This window comes from Aplidium turbinatum, chromosome 4, assembly GCF_918807975.1.
Source record: "Aplidium turbinatum chromosome 4, kaAplTurb1.1, whole genome shotgun sequence".
Classification (NCBI taxonomy): Eukaryota; Metazoa; Chordata; class Ascidiacea; order Aplousobranchia; family Polyclinidae; genus Aplidium; species Aplidium turbinatum.
Window position 1 is genome coordinate 17,288,055 of NC_137475.1, and position 17,659 is coordinate 17,305,713.

Here is a 17,659-nt window from a genome sequence, read left to right on the forward strand (position 1 = left end):
GGTACATAATAGTACCCAATCGAGCACCCTTGAACACATCAAGGGTTTGTGACATGCTCTTTCTCAGGGCGACAATCAGGAACTCCGTTTCTCAGGGCGACACCTGATTGTCACATCAAGGGCGTGTCACATCAAGGGTTTGTGACACGCTCTTTCTCAGGGCGACAATCAGGAACTCCGTTGAATACGTGCCTTTGTCCAAAATTTTATAATTTTTGTTGACTGTGCCCATTGTTTTTCTTGCTTGTAGGCTACTGCAACTTTTTTGTCTTTAGTAGAAGCTTGTTTAATTAAAAAAAGCTTCTCAAAACCTGACACCGGTCTACCTGGACCTCATTAATGGAGTCGTTTCAAACATGCAGATCTTTTATAATATTTGGTTGTTTACGCTTCTGCAGTCCAGGGTTTTGTTCTGCTTGGAGGAGAAAGGACGTTGGCTATCGACCTCTTCCTAATGCCAGAATTTTGTTTCTAAAAAATGATGTTTAAAATTTCTTGCTGACTTCTAAAGCCTGCTAGCTGCAAAATATTACGTTTCGTTTTAAAATTGCAAAGTATTTCGTTTCGAAATTATGAAATATTTCCTTTCGTTTCGACATAAAATTATTCATCTTGATTTCGTTTCGGAGCAAAAATCTTTAAGAAGATTTCGTTTCGACTTGAAAAAATTTGTTTCGAACAGCCCTAATTGTACATGTAGCCTACAGCAATAAGAAGCAAAACCAAATAAGGTGATAGCACAGCAAAAATTGTAAAAACTTTTCATGAATCTTTTACTGACAGAATACCATATCAATATGAATTAGTGTAAAGATCTCTCAATGTTTCCAAAGTTTAGTATATTTTCAAGCGAAAAATATTGGCTTGAAGTATGCATGTGCGCTACGATACTAAGTTTCGTTCAAAATTGTAGAAGAGTTCAATACTTCAGGGCCGCTTCCTGAACTACAAGCCCGAAACCATAAAGTAGTTGAAGCGTAAAATAGACGAAAGTGAAAAGAAATCGAAACTACAACGCAAATATGACCAAATTAGGGAGTGCACCTAAGTAGTTTTTTTGTTCAAATTTACGCCCGAACCCAGCCAGAATGCAAACACAACCCAAAAGATTGGCTTAGATTAAGCTACGACCAGTGTTGTCAAATCGTGATTTTTAAATAAAAATAAATTTATTCTGAAATAGCCTACATCAGAATTAGTATTCTTATCACCAAAAAACAAATTAGTGCATTCGAGCTTGATTTTTGTTTACTGTCTAAACATTTCCATTCTCAAGTAGGCTATTCAGCTATTTATACCAGCAAAGCCGTTTCGGTCAAACGATTAAAAATACTGCAGTTGAAATAATACGCTTCAATTAAGTCAAGCCACAGCTAAGCTGTCTTTGATGTAGATACACTGTGCGCATTGTACAATGTACATTTCGTACTCTCAGTTTATTAATTATTTTGAATTTTTAACAGTCATCTTACTTTTAACATCACCAATGACGCATCCTAATGTTATACTGTATGCGAAGATGAACATCATATAAACACGATATACTTGTCTCGTTGTTTCGACGACAAGTTATCATTTATAGACCACCGGGTGTTTATGTTTGAAAGCGCTTTTCTTCTATTTCAAAGTAATAAATTGAGAAAGCTGGGCTGAAGAGACGTTCGCTGAATAAAGCAATGCTTTCATTCATCCTAGAAAAACACTGTTAGAACACGTTAAAGTGTAATAGGTATTTTTTACAACAAAACAACGTGCGGAAAAAAACAAACAGAAATTCGCATATCGAATGCAAGCAATACTGGCAGGAACAACATACTCACACATAACCAGTGTTTTTTATGAGAGGTCAATATAACGCTTGGGATTATTAATAGTAAGATTTGGAATCGCTTTACTGAGCTCATAATACAGGGCATCATTTCTTATTAACAAGTTAATCCTGTTGTGCCAATAATTTCAACTTTCCAAACACCAAAAGTTTACTGTTTTACTGCAACTATGAGAGTCTGACTACAGAGCCAAAATGCCATTTATAAAAATATCACTGTTGGTAAGTATCATTAGACACAGTATCACTGGGAAAAAAAAAACTTTGAAGCAAGGAAATGTAGGTCATTTAAAAGATGCTACTACTTGTGACATCAAACTCACAATATTCTGTGATAGACATTGCATTCGAACAACCTTCGTAAGCGATGGACGAAAGAATGAAGAGAAACTGACATCATCAAAAAATTACACAAAACAACGTGACTGTAAGCGTGAGCGAATTGTTGACTCAATTTAAAGTGACGTAGATGCAATCCATCCGAACTGATGTTTCTATATCACGCCTCAAGCATGAAAATCAAGACAGTTCACATCATCTGAACATTGCTAATATAACATTGACATCAACTACTTGGAATTACTGTGAAATATTACTTGAGATTACTGCTACGTTGTGACTTTTTTTCAAGCTTTTTTTCAAAACTGATATTGACTTTAGCCATACATTTTCATACTGGAGTTCGATAATCGCACACGAGCTCTTAAATTGCCATCTAGGGAAAGCCATAAATTGACTAAAAATTGACAGAAAAAGCTGAAACTCTGGTCAATGGTCTTCCATAAACTGAATAATGTGTGGTTGTAATTTGAAATAAATAGCTTTTCAATCAAAGTCACAATTGAAATTTTAATGGGTACGCATCTTTTTGGGTCACCTGAATAATACAAAATGTAACTGATGCAGCCTAAAACTTGCTCAATTTTGTGACCATAGCCATTTAAATTACAATAAGAGTTCAGGACTCAGCAGGTTTGTGGTGAACATCGGCGTTCAGTTAGCCTTACGCTGGTAGTCAGGCAGAATTCAATCTTTCTGCATTAATATTTTAGCTTAATTTTCAAAACGTTTGTTCCATTTTCAATACAAACTAATGAACGTCCTTGATCACCTTTTCTGAACGAGCATTACAGAGCTACTCCCGCATAAAATATACTATTTTCATACTTGTGCACCGACAAACGTAGAATCAATGCAAAAACTACTGATCTTTTTTTAAATAACAAGATTGTTGCTTTGAAACATGTGGAAATAAATCAACTGCACGATCACCCGCAATTTGTACGAAGACCCCAATAGGCTACTCGGTCACAAACAGAAACAGCTACATCAACTACAGCGCTACACAATGCACGTTTAGAATGTTTGTTGTGCTATTACAGTAAGAGGCAAAACGTTGCCGCTTCAATGTGTCAACTTTGCTTGTCTTGGATTTGGCAATAAAATCTAATCGCACATTGTAAGGAATTATTCTGGAAGGCAGAATCTGTTTTACCAATCTCAACATAGCCTACAGTTCAATTCAATGGAGTTTTAAAAATCGCTTGCCATTATGTGCAACAACTTTATGTTCAACAGCATTGAGGTTACGTAAGATACCTTCCAAATTAATGCAAAATTTTAAACGGAATTTCTTATCTGAATTAACACCGGCAACAGAATTGAAAAAACTTAAATCGGATAGGTTTTTCATTTCCTATATTTCTAAACATTATGCTACATATCACTGAAATAAATAACGACTAACGTGTCTATTTATAGTTTGAAAATCTACATTCACTTACTCGCCACAGCAACCTTCCCTCGCTGGTGTATCTGTAATGATTGGCCAAGATGTCAGAACGACTGTTACGTCTGCTTCGGCCTTCATCATAATTTAAGATGGGGTCTCTGCTTTGCAACAAGGGGCTATCTCTTCGAAATCTATACTTTTGTTTTTGTGAAATACTTTCGGCAGAATATGACATCTTTGCAAAAGATGTGTTCTCACGTACTTGATTTGAACTGTGGTAATCCTCACGTTTTCTAGCCATTCGTTTGAAGAAAGTCAAAATCAATCCAAAAACATTTCCTCATTTTTTTCTCAGAACCGTGACAACACTGTTAATCGACCATGGCGCCTGCTTAGACGCTAAGAAGACAAAGCACACTGATACATTTGTTGTCAGATACTACTCTGTTTCAGATAATACGAAACCTGTTTGTCGAAGATAACACAAAGTCTTAGTTAAAATCTAAAATCATATCATCATCAGGCATATAACCGAACTTGCTTTGCAATCATAAGAGATATTGCGGTGGTATGTCTTTTAGAGACGTATAACCGCTCAAGTTCAACGAACACATTTACGACAAACTTTTTGTTCCAAATTTTAAATTTGTTTGGTATTTCATATGATAGTGACGACAGATAAGAAGTGACAGCAAACGTAACAAAAGATTATTCTTAAAATAAATAGAGAAGAAAATAGTCAGCTGAACCTAATTTGAAAGAGGCTGACGGGATCACACCAATATAACCATACGTAGGCCTTCTTCCGCTAGTTCGATGTTGAGCATCTTCCTTAACACATATTGACAAATAAGCTACAGAAAATTAAATGAAAAATCGACGTAGTGCAGCGTTTGTAAGATTACTTATTATTGTTATATAAATAGGCAATTCAAAATAACATTTGAACAATAAAAACAAAGTAAAGGTGGTAACAACAAAAAGAGAAGACAGATAGCCTTATAGACACTACGACGTCTATTTATATTCAAGAACACAATTATGAGTTACCCATGTTATCAATCCATATGTGAAGATTTGAAAAGAAAGACATAAGAATGATTAGACGAGTTTGACGAATTGTATTTTGTAGAAAGTGTATGCCTGGCCTATTCAATTCAAAAGAGAAGTACAAACCACCTGTAGAAAACTAAACCGAGGACTTTCTTTGTATTCTCATCACAAAAATATCGATTGCTACCTTAATGTAATAGCCTGTGCTCAACGTTTTTCTTGTTATTCAACGTTGTAATTATCCCGTTGTCAATCATCTGTTGATGGTGCAATAAAATTACTTCTTTTCTGACCACATCCTGCATTTGACTGACTGAAATAGACTGTCTCGCCATCTGAAGAGAATTACTACGTATGTAGTGGTATCACTAACGCGGAGTTTCTGCTTTTTGCGCAACGGGTTCGATTCCCAGGAAGAGCAAATTTGTTCGTCAGGTGCGTGGCTAAGTATAGTGAGAGGGCGTGTACCACACTAAAAAGTTGATTCGACACTGCTTGTGAACACTCGTCTCGGGAAGACACAGCATGACATAGTTAGTATTGCTTCCATCTGTCAGCTGCTGTGTTGCATTGCATCTTTAATTGTACAGTATCATGTGCTTACACAAAGAACGCTAAATAAATTTATTCCTATTCTATAGTTTTTTATCTGCCTCATCAATAAATTAGCTTCAACACAACTTGAAGCGAAAAAACTCTGTAATATAACAGTCACGTAAAATCAATTCGCTTCAGGCTAGTCCTTTGTGTTGAAAAACGTGTGCAAAATGTTCACTTTCACCGTAGACTACATTAGGCAGTTTGGTGTAACTTCAGGAGAAATTAATTTGGCTGTACCATGAAAAGATAGATCATCGATAACAAAGTACTTGGTTGAATAATATTTTTATTCACACAATTTATAACCAAAGCAGAACAAATCAGAGGTTTCGCCATGAAAAGATACAACTTTGGCATAAATGGTCAGGCTGGACTTTCAGCCAGGTGCATGCGTGCATTGATGACAACGTATGTATGCTGCTCTGTAACGTCGTTCTTATAAATTCCGTCTAACTGTCATCATTCCACTTATCGGTCTATCACTTCCCTTGTTATGCAAAAGGTTTAATTTGAATGTAGCCTATACCAGTGGTTGTCAATCTGTCTTAAAATGGTACACCGTTCTGAATGAATTAGCTTCTTTTGAAACTTACCACACAAGTCTATAGTTAAATAACATGATAGACGTTCATCTGGTGCAAACTGAGCTAAACTATCACAAGATGTAGAAGGTAATAATCTGCTTTTATTCCGACGCTTCGTCAATCAGACACGAACACGACTGACTTTTTCTGGGGGATAGATCAAGTAGTGGCTACCTTTTTAGCTTGGCAAAACACAGGACCATGTTGCTGTGTAAACCAACTAAACATGCAAAATGATATTTAAATTCCAAACAAAAATTATCGCGCGCAAATTTTGAAACTAGAAAAAAGAGTTTAGATGTTATCAATCAACAAGAAACTTAAATAACAGCAGAGCGGGGAGAGAGAAGACGGCAGAGCGTATGAGTCATGAAGAACCAAATTGTATACCCACCACTGCACAATTTTTAATCAGCATGAAACCTAATTAAAATACATCAGACAAGCACTTACAATAGTATTTTTACAATTAGGAAGAAAAGAAATGCCATCATTACGATTCATTACATGGGCTTTTGATTGATGAACCAACTTTCAGAAAACGATCGTATTTTATAGGCTACAAATTACACATTAACATTTTGGTACACAATCCTAAGAATATTAGTTAACTCTAATATCGTTCTTCGCACTTTATGTTCCAAATAATGCAATGGAAACATATGTAAGATTGTTTGCTATTGAAAAAATATGTTTCTTTTCCCCTGTGTTCATGTAGCCTACACATCCCCAACGTAGCCGTACACACATCTGCAACTATTGTTCACCCTAGAGCAGGGGTCACCAACTGGCGGCCCGCGGGCCGCATGAAGCCCGCCACGCTGTATCGCTGCGGCCCGCGGAAGGCATTAGCATACAAGTATAACCAAAAATACTTTTCTTGAGGAGCTCAAGAGCACGAAGGCAACAAATACTTTCCAGGAAGCATATTTTCGCTTTGCATACGATTCCACCGACCGACCAATCAGATTATAGTTCTAGGTGGGGGTTGCTTAAAGTTATTCCAATGCGATGTCCAGCCACACTGTCCCAGTGGCTGATTAAAACGTCTGTTTTCGAATTTCGAAATTGTCTGTGAACATAGGGTTGCTTATTTTAAGTTTGCAAATGTCATGTAAACACTAGTGTGCGTTTCACCGTCATTGTGTTTCACGAGCAGTGTTTTCTTGATGCAAGTTTTTGATGGCAAAATAGGTCGGTGTGCCAACTCAATTTATAATAAATTGGCAAAATAGTATAGATAAATTTAAAGAGCTTTTCTGATTGCATTATGAAAATATTTAGCTTAGTACTGCAAAATGCTTTTTTTTTAATATGGAACGCTTCACGATCTTGCGTGTCATCCTTGCGAAGGGGCCATGCTAATCTTTTCTGTATCGTTACAATTTTAGTATATGTACTGCCGAAGCAAGTACAGCAAAATGTTGTTCATCAACAAATTCTTGCCACGCTGATCAGCATCGCAAGTGACAGTTGTCAAAGAAAGACTGTTTTATAGACTCTCACAAAAAGGATGAAAAACCAACTCATTGCTTTTTTAGAGGGAAGACTGTTCATGAATTACGATAGAATTACGATTTTTCGGTGATTTCCACAAGCGTTTGTTTCATGGGGCCTGGTTTCTTTTTCCCTGTTATTGGAGCCTATTTTTCGCTGATATGTTTGCAGGTCACTATTGTTGCCTGTATTGCAATGTGTCAAACATTTCCTTGTTTACTGAAATTGTTAATTGCAAGATATCTTTTGTGAAGCGAAGTGACAACACCACTTTTGCTTGGCGATTAATATTCTGATGAAACCGCTCGCCTCGCTATAAGTGCGCAAAACAAGTGGCCTTGTTTATTAGACATTGTCAAAAAAGACAAAAGTGTTGTAGAAGAGCTTGGCCTGGCAGTAGCGTTGTTCGATTAATTTTGTTGCTGCGGTATTCTAACATAAATATGAACAACATGTAACGCTGGATACTGGGTACGAAATGCGTTCTTCTCTAGCATAAGAGTCAACCCACCTAACATTTTCTTAGTGCGGCCGCCACAGCTCTCCTAGTGCCAAAGTGGCCCGCATGCAAAAAAGGTTGGTGACCCCTGCCCTAGAGTATGCCATAGCCTACATTTTGTCAGGTTGACAAGCACTGGAAGTGTTCAAAACATATTCTGTGGAATGTGGATAACTCCACAACCCTACATATTCAAGTTTATTACATTTACAGAAACGTACACTGGTACGAACATTTAAAAGGTTTAAAAACGGTTTAAACTACGAGAAACCATCAATACTATTTCTGATCACATTTTTAATGACAACCAACCGCATCGACCACTCATTGAAAGAAAGGATTTCATAAAATTGTTAAATCTGGCCACTGAAGGTATGTTTATGTTTTATAATCGCTTATTTAAACAGATAGATGGCGTCACCATGGGTTCTCCACTTGGTCCAACTTTGGCCAACTTCTTTTTAGCGCACTTAGAAAAGAAAATGTTTGAAGTGTTTCGTGATTTCTAACCAAAAATGTATGTACGTTATGTTGACGACATTTTTGCAATTTTTAACAACGATCAGCCTTGTTTCCAATTTTTAAACCTTTTAAATGCTCAGCATCAAAACATCAAATTTAAGGTGGAAAAATCTGATAATCTTATTGTCTTTTTAGATGTTGAAGTAAAAATAAATCATGATTCGTTTGACACACAGATCTGGCGAAAACCCACCAACACTGGCCTACTTTTAAATTACAACGCTTTTGCCCAAATAAGTGGAAATTTGGATTAATTTTATGTCTTTTATCTCGTGCCGGTTTGGTTTGTTCGACGGACTTATTGTTCCAGAAAGAAACTAATAAGTTAAAAAATATGCTACATTTAAATGGATACCGTCATATTTTTTTGATAAAATATTGAAAGCTTTTTACCCTGTATATAGAAAGTTCAAAGTAGGCAGATATTTCCAGCTAAAGTCGCCTACGTCGTTTGCTCTATGTTCTGATGTCGTGTATACTATAAATTAAGTTGTTTGCGTGATGCAAGCCTGACATACTTCGGTATGTCAACAACACATTTATCGACCAAAGCTGGGGAACACCTGCATTTGAATTCTATACAGAAAAGTGCAATTAAAGATCACATTTTCTCATGTACAGAATGCGAAAACAACGTTTTTATCAAGCAATTTGAGATCATCTCCAGAGGCCGGTCTAAGTATCAAACCAAGATCTTAGAAGCCTTGTACAATTGTACATGAAACGTAACAGTCCACCTTTGACAGACAATTGTATGCTTGCGGCTCATCCTTCTTGCTCTCTGTATGTTAAAATTAGATTCTTCGCACCTTGTCTTTCTACAACATCATGTGATCTGTTTAACACCTTTTGATGCAGTCACCTAAATACCTATGATTCTCGTAGAGCCGAAATCGTTGAGTTTGAGGTAGTCAGAAGTACTGTGCAGTTTTTTGTTTTTTCCTGTTTATAGATCTTATGATGTCGAAAACGTTCGATATCTAATTTGTTTGCGTAGTTTTGTGTTTCTGCAAATGTAATAAACTTGAATATATTAAACTTGATCACGTTGCTCGGCTTCGTATGCCTATGGTTCAATAAAATCTTGTTATAAACACACGTGAAGTTAATTGACAATAATGGCATCCATGCACCACATAGGCGCCGACTTTTCAAAAAACCTTGGGGGGCGAGAAAGGTGATGACGTCATAACCATAACGCTATTTTACTCAATCGAAATAGTCTTTGATTAAGCTTACTGTCTTGTTTATATTGACACCTAGGTTGCAAACCAAACTTATTAGAACCGCTGCTTGAAACGATTAGTTTTACCCATGCAGTCCGCCTAGTCGTAAAAATTTTGATATTGTTAGCTCATAATTGGAACAGTTGGAAAGCAAGCCGATTCATTTTCTTTTCGTGCGAGTGAATAACAACGATCAAGACAGTGAAGTTATCGAAATAAAACGCAAAAAATCATGATCTCAAGCAGAGTGGAAACCCGATACCGCTATCAGTTTTATTAACCTCGTTTTGCTCGTTTTGCTAATTACCTTCTTACCTTCAAATTAACCTTCAAAGCGTTACCAACGGCGAAGTGTTTTCTCTTATGTTTTTTATCGAAAGTCTTTATAGTCTTTTATCGAATACTGTATATACTCGAGTATAGATCGAGATTTTTGCAAGTGATTTTCACCTCAAAAAGACAGGTTCAACTTACACACGGGACAAGCTGTTGTCCCCAGCTCGGCAGTTTTCAATATTAACGCATTTTTGCTGCGTAAAAATCATTGCCGACGTAGATTACGGAGTATAAAATAGCGTCGGTCGAATTAAAAGTTTTGAATACGTTTATTTGCAAAGATTCAAACTTAATTTTCAAATTTAATGATTTCTTGTCAATTCTAAACTTTATGCACTTGTTGAGCAATATGCAAAGCTCACTAGACAAAACAGCAGAAAGAGCTGTTTTAAGAGATCAATTTTTTTATTTTTGCATGTAAGATATAATCGTTTTTATTACCGGTACGTAACATTCCATGATCGTTGAAGTCGATGTCAAACCTTAGCGGCCGCATAAAACAATGATGTCAGGTTGGCTAGGTGATAATAGCGGTAAGAGACATCGTTAATGCAGGCAATATCTGCGACCAAGACCATTAAACACCTTTTCTTTTATCGGTTTTCGATTTAATTCTCACACATTGCGAACAAAACAATGCTGTTGAATCATAATTCATCTCACAGCGGGAAGACTTCGTTGAAAACAGCGCGTCTAATTTAGCTGGTTTACGTAATTCTGCAGTGAATAGTTACGTGACTAGTCTAGCAGCGTAAGTTACTCTATCATCTACTTTGAAATTTCCATAGGGTATGATTTCCAAGCTGTATTCACGTTATTGTTCGGTGTGTCGTAGTTTCAACTCGATAAAGTTTGCTAAAATCGATTTCATGTTTGAGATCACAAAAAATCTAACGGACGTTTGGATAACTCGTGAAATTAGAATAATTGTTCAACCTCGCATTCGCTTTTTCGCTACCACGCGTTTTGACCTTGAAGTTACGTCTCACACGCGGGAAGGTAAGCAGTGTGTGACTGTGAGCGTGCGTGCCTTGCGCATCTCAATAGTAATTCACGTTCCAGAAAAAGCCATGCGATTAGCTGCTGTTTTGCGGGCAAGAGCAACGCAGGCTGTTTTTCGTTTTCGGCATTCTTTAAGTCAGTTTAAATGATCTAAATCTCTCGCGAAGTATTTTATCTTTGAAACACCACTTGTAATAGCCATTTTTGTTGCCCCTCAACCATAAATTTACGGGGTTGTTTCAATAGAGTGTTTCTAAGATTTGGAAAAGGGTCTTGAAAATATTTCGTCACACTGTGGTTAGGTTAGACCAAATAGCAAACTCTGATAAGTGAATAAAAATGATCCAAAAAGTGCAATTTTTCTTTCCGTATTTCACTGAAAAACCAACATGTTAAAAAATGCCAAATAACTTTAAATCAGGAAGCAAAGCCAAATACTCATATGGCCCAATGTTTAACCATTTTATATTGGTTTAACATTATGAAGCTTATGATTACCGAGAGTATATGGCTGCTTTACGGGTCAATAGCGGATTTAAAAAAAAAACGTTTTAAAGAGAGAAGAGCACTAGAGCTACCAAAAAACAAACTTTTAAACGAAATAAACAATAAGAAAGTTGGGGTACACTAAATAAAAAAAGTGTAACGAATGGCTTTGGGGCCTGCCCCCCGAAGTTTGACAAATTTTATCTTTCTTTGTTCGCTTTATGCATACTTTGTAAAGTCCAATAACCTACACTGTCTTTTCGTGACTTTCGAAAATCCGTCCGAAGTGTCCACGATTCTCTATACCAGGGGTCACCAACCTTTTTTGCATGCGGGCCACTTTGGCACTAAGGAGAGCTGTGGCGGGCCGCACTAATAAAATTTTAGGTAGGTTGACTCTTATGCCAGAAAAGAACGCATTTCGTACCCAGTATCCATAGCGTTAGGCTACATGTTGTTCATATTTATGTTAAAATACCGCAGCAACTAAATTAATCGAACAACGCTACTGCCAGGCCAAGCTTCTTTTACAACACTTTTGACTTTTTTAACAATGCCTAATAAACAAGGCCACTTGTTTTGCGCACTTATAGCGAGGCGAGCGGTTTCATTAGAATATTCATCGCCAAGCACGAGTGGTATTGTCACTTCGCTTTACAAAATATCTCTTGCAATTAACAATGTCAGTAAACAAGGAAATGTCTGACACATCGCATTACAGGCAACAATAGTGACTTGCAAACATATCAGCGAAAAATATGCTCCAATCACAGGGGAAAAGAAACTAGGCACCATGAAACAAACGCTTGTGGAAATCACCGAAAAATCGTAATTCTATCGTAATTCATGAACAGTCTTCCCTCTAAAAAAGCAATGAGTTGGTTTTTCATCCTTTTTGTGAGAGTTTATAAAACCGTCTTTCTTTTATTGAAGACAACTGTCACTTGCGATGCTTATCAGCGTGGCGAGAATTTGTTGATTAACAACATTTTTGCAGTAGCCTACTTGCTTCGGCAGTAGCCTACATATACTAAAATTGGAACGATACAGAGAAAATTAGCATGGTCTCTGCGCAAGGATGACACGCAAAATCGTGAAGCGTTCCATATTTCTTTAAAAAAAAAAACATTTTGCAGTGGTACTAAGCTAAATATTTTCATAATACAATCACAAAAAGTCTTTAAATTTATATATAATATTTTGCCAATTTATTATAAATTGAGTTGGCACACCGACCTATTTTGCCAACAAAAACTTGCACAAAGAGAATACTGCTCGTGAAACACAATCACGGTGAAACGCACACTAGTGTTTACATGACATTTGCAAGCTTAAAATAAGCAACCCTATGCTAACAGACATTTTCGAAATTCGAAAACAGACGTTTTAATCAACCACTGGGACAGTGTGACTGGACAATGGACATCGCACTGGAATAGCTTTAAGCAATCCCCACCTAGAACTATAATCTGATTTGTCGGTCGGTGGAATCGTACGCAAAGCGAAAATATGCTTTCCGGAAAGTATTTTTTGCCATGTGCTCTTTAACTCCTCAAGAAAAGTATTTTGGGTTATACTTGTACGCTGATATCTTCCGCGGGCCGCAGCGATACAGCGTGGCGGGCCGCCAGTTGGTGACCCTTGCTTTATACAAAGCACATTTCATCTTACACCTTTATTAGCAGTGAATATAGGTAACTTTAATCGTTAACTTATTACTTATTAGTTGAATAAGTAATGAGTTTATTTCAGAATGTTGAACTATTTTGTCAGGTTTGAGATGCAAAATCAGGTTAAAACTGCTAAAAACACGCGTGCTCTATGGCGCCAGTTCAATGAGAATAAGCGAGCAAGACAATTTTGCGAAAACGTTGAAAACTGCATGTTTTTGTCCATTTTCTGGGGAAGATACGTACCCAAGTATCTCCCTAGATTCTCTACTGTTACATGTGTTTTCTCAGCAGATGCTCGGAATAAGCTTCGAACGGATGAGGCCAAATAAATTGAAACTACCACTGGCTTCGTCATGCTTTTGACAGTGGGCTGCTGATGTAGGTTACGTAGGCTAATTGCGTCGTAATCGGAAAAGTAGGCTGCGTTTTATCCGTTATTCCCCAACTGTTTCAAAAGCAAACTTAAATAAGATTTTATTTTTAATAGAAAATATATATGAACACGTAGAAAATCAGCCGTCTTTATATGTTACTGTGACAAAACTCTTCCAGTTAGGGTGACTAAAGCAAATCATAATGCCATTTCAATTTGATGAAGTTTAACAAAGATAAATAATGGCTCGCGCATTTTTCTAAAATTAAAAACAAATTTATAAAGCGGCAGGTTTTTCTATTGCAATCCGCATAAAAGAGAATGAGTAGCCTACATTTATGTGCTGACTTTCAATTAGAATGTGTCAATTACGCATGTTCTTTCAGACTTTAAGTCGCAATCAAAACAAATATTTTCTCATCTTTCGGCAGCAAAAGATGACTTGAAATTGTTTAGATAGTCGATAAAGGTAATTCTGTTGCCTAGAGGCAGTGTTTCATGACACGAATTTGCGTAAGAAAATAAACCAATATATACAATGCTTTTACATGTCATTGAAGAGGCTGACGATAATTCTATTTGAATAAGGCACTAATGATGCTCTACAGTAGTAGAGCGAAATGCATATGCCATAAATAGGGCTCTGCTGATTCTCCATCCATTTTTAATAAAAAAACTGAACTCTGCTTTGCTGAATCATGTGAGAAACGTTGTCATCTATACAGTGGTATTATTTCTTACACCTCTAGGCTCTATCCGATGTTGATTTGCCATGAAGATGACTAAACCACAACTTAAAGCCTCGAGCGTCAATCAGGTTTGCTATAATTTTTATCTTTTAATCTAAACCAACGGTTCTCAACCTTTTCTTACCGCGGACTTTTTTCACACCACGACTGTAACTCCGCGCGATTCAATGCTCGCCTTGTCGACTCAGAAACTCCCTGTATGTATGGAATGGTGGTGAAATTTATAAGTTTTGCTGGTGCTTTGTTTGACGTGATGTTGGTCGAGAAATAAGTGCGCCGTTCTGCCATTTTCTTACGAAATCCATTAAGTTGAATTTTTAACCGAGAAATCGGTGCACCCAACCAAAGGATTGGATACATACATGCAGTACACATCACCAGGGCCTGATTAAGGCTCACGGGGGCCCGAGGCACAGCTAAGTTAAGGGGCCCCTATTGGCAATCGCTTTCGATGCAGAGCAGAAGTGCTCAACTGTTACTGCAAAATCGTTACACAATTTGAAATTGTTACTCAAAAGTAACAAGTGTGCACACACTGGCACAACAACTTTCACTACCTACGCCTGGGGAAAGTGCTATAAAGTGGACCGGCTGATAATTTGGACGACTGTTGATTTTTCAATGACTGAAGTAAATAATTTCATGGTTTGTGAACAGCTTGAATTAACCTTTCTTACTAACCTAGTTTTTACTATTTCAGATTCAAAGGATTGAGCTGGGCTTGGTTCTTTGTTGTTACTAGAGGTTTTGTGTTTTAGGGGTCTGCGATGTTATATGCTGGTCTAAACTATTGAGAATTTTTCAAATATTGCTACAGTTACAAAAGATTATACAAAAGTAATCTGCAGGAGAGGCATTACTAATGACTATCTGCCAAAATCTTAAAGAAATGTCCACTGTTTAATTCTAAATGACACCAAGCAACATAAGATTATGCTAACTGTAATATGGACCACATAACTGTTTGGTAATATGGACCAGTGGTCCAGGTTATGGTCAATTGGTAGAAATTTGTTTCTCAGTAATGAAGACAGGTATAGAAATGAAGTTCCATGAGATTTATGCATTTTTTTCAAACTTTCTAGAGTGCATCATAAAATATATTTGTAACTTGCTTTCTTATAGTGATAAAAGCTACTACCAGTAATTTGCATAATCACTTTGATATTATAAACAATTTGATTAAGTTCTGACGACATGTCTAAGCATGGAAATTGGATTTAAAATGGATTTAAAAAAGCAGGAATTTACCCCATTAATCCTCTTGTATTTGATGATCAAGTGATTTTCACTCAACTGAAGTTACTGACAAGCCTCATGAAGTAGACACCTCTCCAAACAATGTATCACCATTGATAATTGATGATCAAGATATGTCTACTCAAGATGCAATTTCTCGAAACATTTCACCTTTGTCACAATATATGGTAAACATTGAGAAAGTGGCAAAAAATTCTACTATGTCAACAGAATTAAATGCTGGAACTTTAGCTGATGCACCGTATGAAGCAATCTCACAAGCACCAGGACCATCGTCATTGAGTGTTAAGAACTTACAACCTTGTTCAGTCAGCATTTCATGCAGGGTATCTGTCGAGGACATAAGCCCACTTCCAAAACAGGTTACGAAGGGAAGAAAACGTAGAAAAACTACAAAGGCTACTGTGCTGACAGGTACGCCACACAAACATAAAATCAAGTTCACAGAAAAAGCTTAACCAGCAAAACAAGTGAGAAAAGGCTTTAACCTTTAAGGCTTCAAAAAAGAGAGTTATTCCAAGCAATGCTGTTTCTGCATGCACTTGTCTTGTGTGTGATGAGTCCACTGATGAGGATTGGATTCAGTGTTGTCAGTGCAAGAACTTAGCCCATGAAAGTTGTACTGATATATCAAATGCTCATTTTCACTATTGTGACAACTGTGCCAACGATCAATGATTTGAAACTTGTTTGAGATGACTATCATGAACGTTTCAGACTATTTTTATTTATTGAGTGTTTGTGTTCTATTTCATGCCTTTGAAGTTTGACTTCCTTGATATATTTACTTTCGCATGACAACGATCCATATTACAGTATGGTGGTCCATATTATGAAACAGGGCGGACCATTTTAGAAACTGAGTTGGTAATATGGACCACTATATAAAAAAAATAATAATGTAGTTTTCTTTGTTTGTGTTATTTTTTTTTTGATTGGAATTGTTTTTGCAAACCAACTAGCCTGTAACTAATCAAATAAAGTTAGTTGCACCCCAATGTTGTGGATCTTTTTAAAAATATTAAGATTTTTCATTAGGTGGTCCAAATTATAGTACTTTCACTACTAATGTAAAAAAATGGGGGCCCTCAAAGCCAAGGGGCCTGAGGCCTGTGCCTCGTGTGCCTCATGGTTAATCGGGCCCTGCACATCACGCCACCCACTTCAACACAAACTGTATATTCTCAAAAACACTTTACAACCGCGCCAACAACTTGGTCACCTTCTCAAATAACAAGAAAAACGAAAGCAAACAAATTTATAACACTTTAAAACTTAATGGATTTCCGAAATGGCAGAAGGGCACACTCATTTCTCGACCAACCATCACGTCAAACAAAGCACCAGAAAATAACAGTTTCACCACCATTCCATACATAAAGGGAGTTTCTGAGTCGATAAGGCAAGCATTGAATCTTGCCAGAGTTAAAGTCGCCATGAAACCGTTTCGAACCACCGGCAATATTTTGTAAATAGGCTACCAAAAGACCCAATCCCTTTCACAATAAATGTGGTGTAGTTTATGAAATTGCATTCAATGATTGTGACACAGTTTATATTGACCAAACCGAACGCAGCATAAATTGCCGGGTCAAAGAACATCACAGAGCTGTGAAAAATATGAAAGATGAAAAGTCAGCTCTTTGTTCACACATGGTAAAAAAAGATCACATAATTCTTCTTTTTGCATTTGAGGCCGCCACAGATCACGTTGTTACAGCCAGGCGCAGCAGCCAATGGATTGTGTGTTCATCGAGCGTTGTTAGGTTCACATATAATCTCTATAACAAGCCAGGACAACCACGCTCCCCCAGTCAAAAACTGGAAGCGGATGGTATGAATACACATTTCCTCAATAAGACTACATATTTTTAGAGTCAAGATATTTTCTGCTAAGCATGGGTCAATAGCAACTATTTGGGGTGATGCAGGTTGTTTATGAGTAATGATATCATAGAAGATTATGATTTTTTCTGTTTAATTGATGCATTTATACAATACCTTGTAAATGAATGTGCTTGCTTGTTGGCAGCACAAGAGAAACAGAGAACAATACCACATAAACTTGAAACTACTGTCACTCAGCTTATTGCATTCCACATAGAACATGAACAACAAAATTTTCAGTACACAAGCTCCTATTAATTAATGCAACCAACTTCGTATGGTACCTCAAACACCCAACATACATAACATTGTTTAATGTTTCTTAACCCATATATTGATATGCAATTTCTGC

The 17,659-nt window shown here is 36.9% G+C and overlaps 1 protein-coding gene, 1 non-coding gene and 1 pseudogene across 2 annotated transcripts in view; 1 reads left to right on the top strand and 2 right to left on the bottom strand.

Annotated features, from left to right (window-relative positions):
* Positions 1–3,861, bottom strand: part of LOC145768959 (short transient receptor potential channel 4-like) — a 122,095-nt gene extending 118,234 nt beyond the window's left edge. Inside the window, exon 1 of the mRNA XM_082580561.1 lies at positions 3,613–3,861. Coding sequence (XP_082436687.1) covers positions 3,613–3,861 — 249 coding nt within the window. The remainder of the gene's footprint in view (positions 1–3,612) is intronic.
* A 3,244-nt stretch (positions 3,862–7,105) lies between these two features.
* On the bottom strand, positions 7,106–7,212 carry LOC145769767 (U6 spliceosomal RNA). The gene has a single exon (XR_014289083.1). It is a non-coding gene; the product is annotated as a U6 spliceosomal RNA (small nuclear RNA).
* A 5,169-nt stretch (positions 7,213–12,381) lies between these two features.
* On the top strand, positions 12,382–12,478 carry LOC145769772 (U6 spliceosomal RNA; annotated as a pseudogene).
* Positions 12,479–17,659: the final 5,181 nt, after the last annotated feature.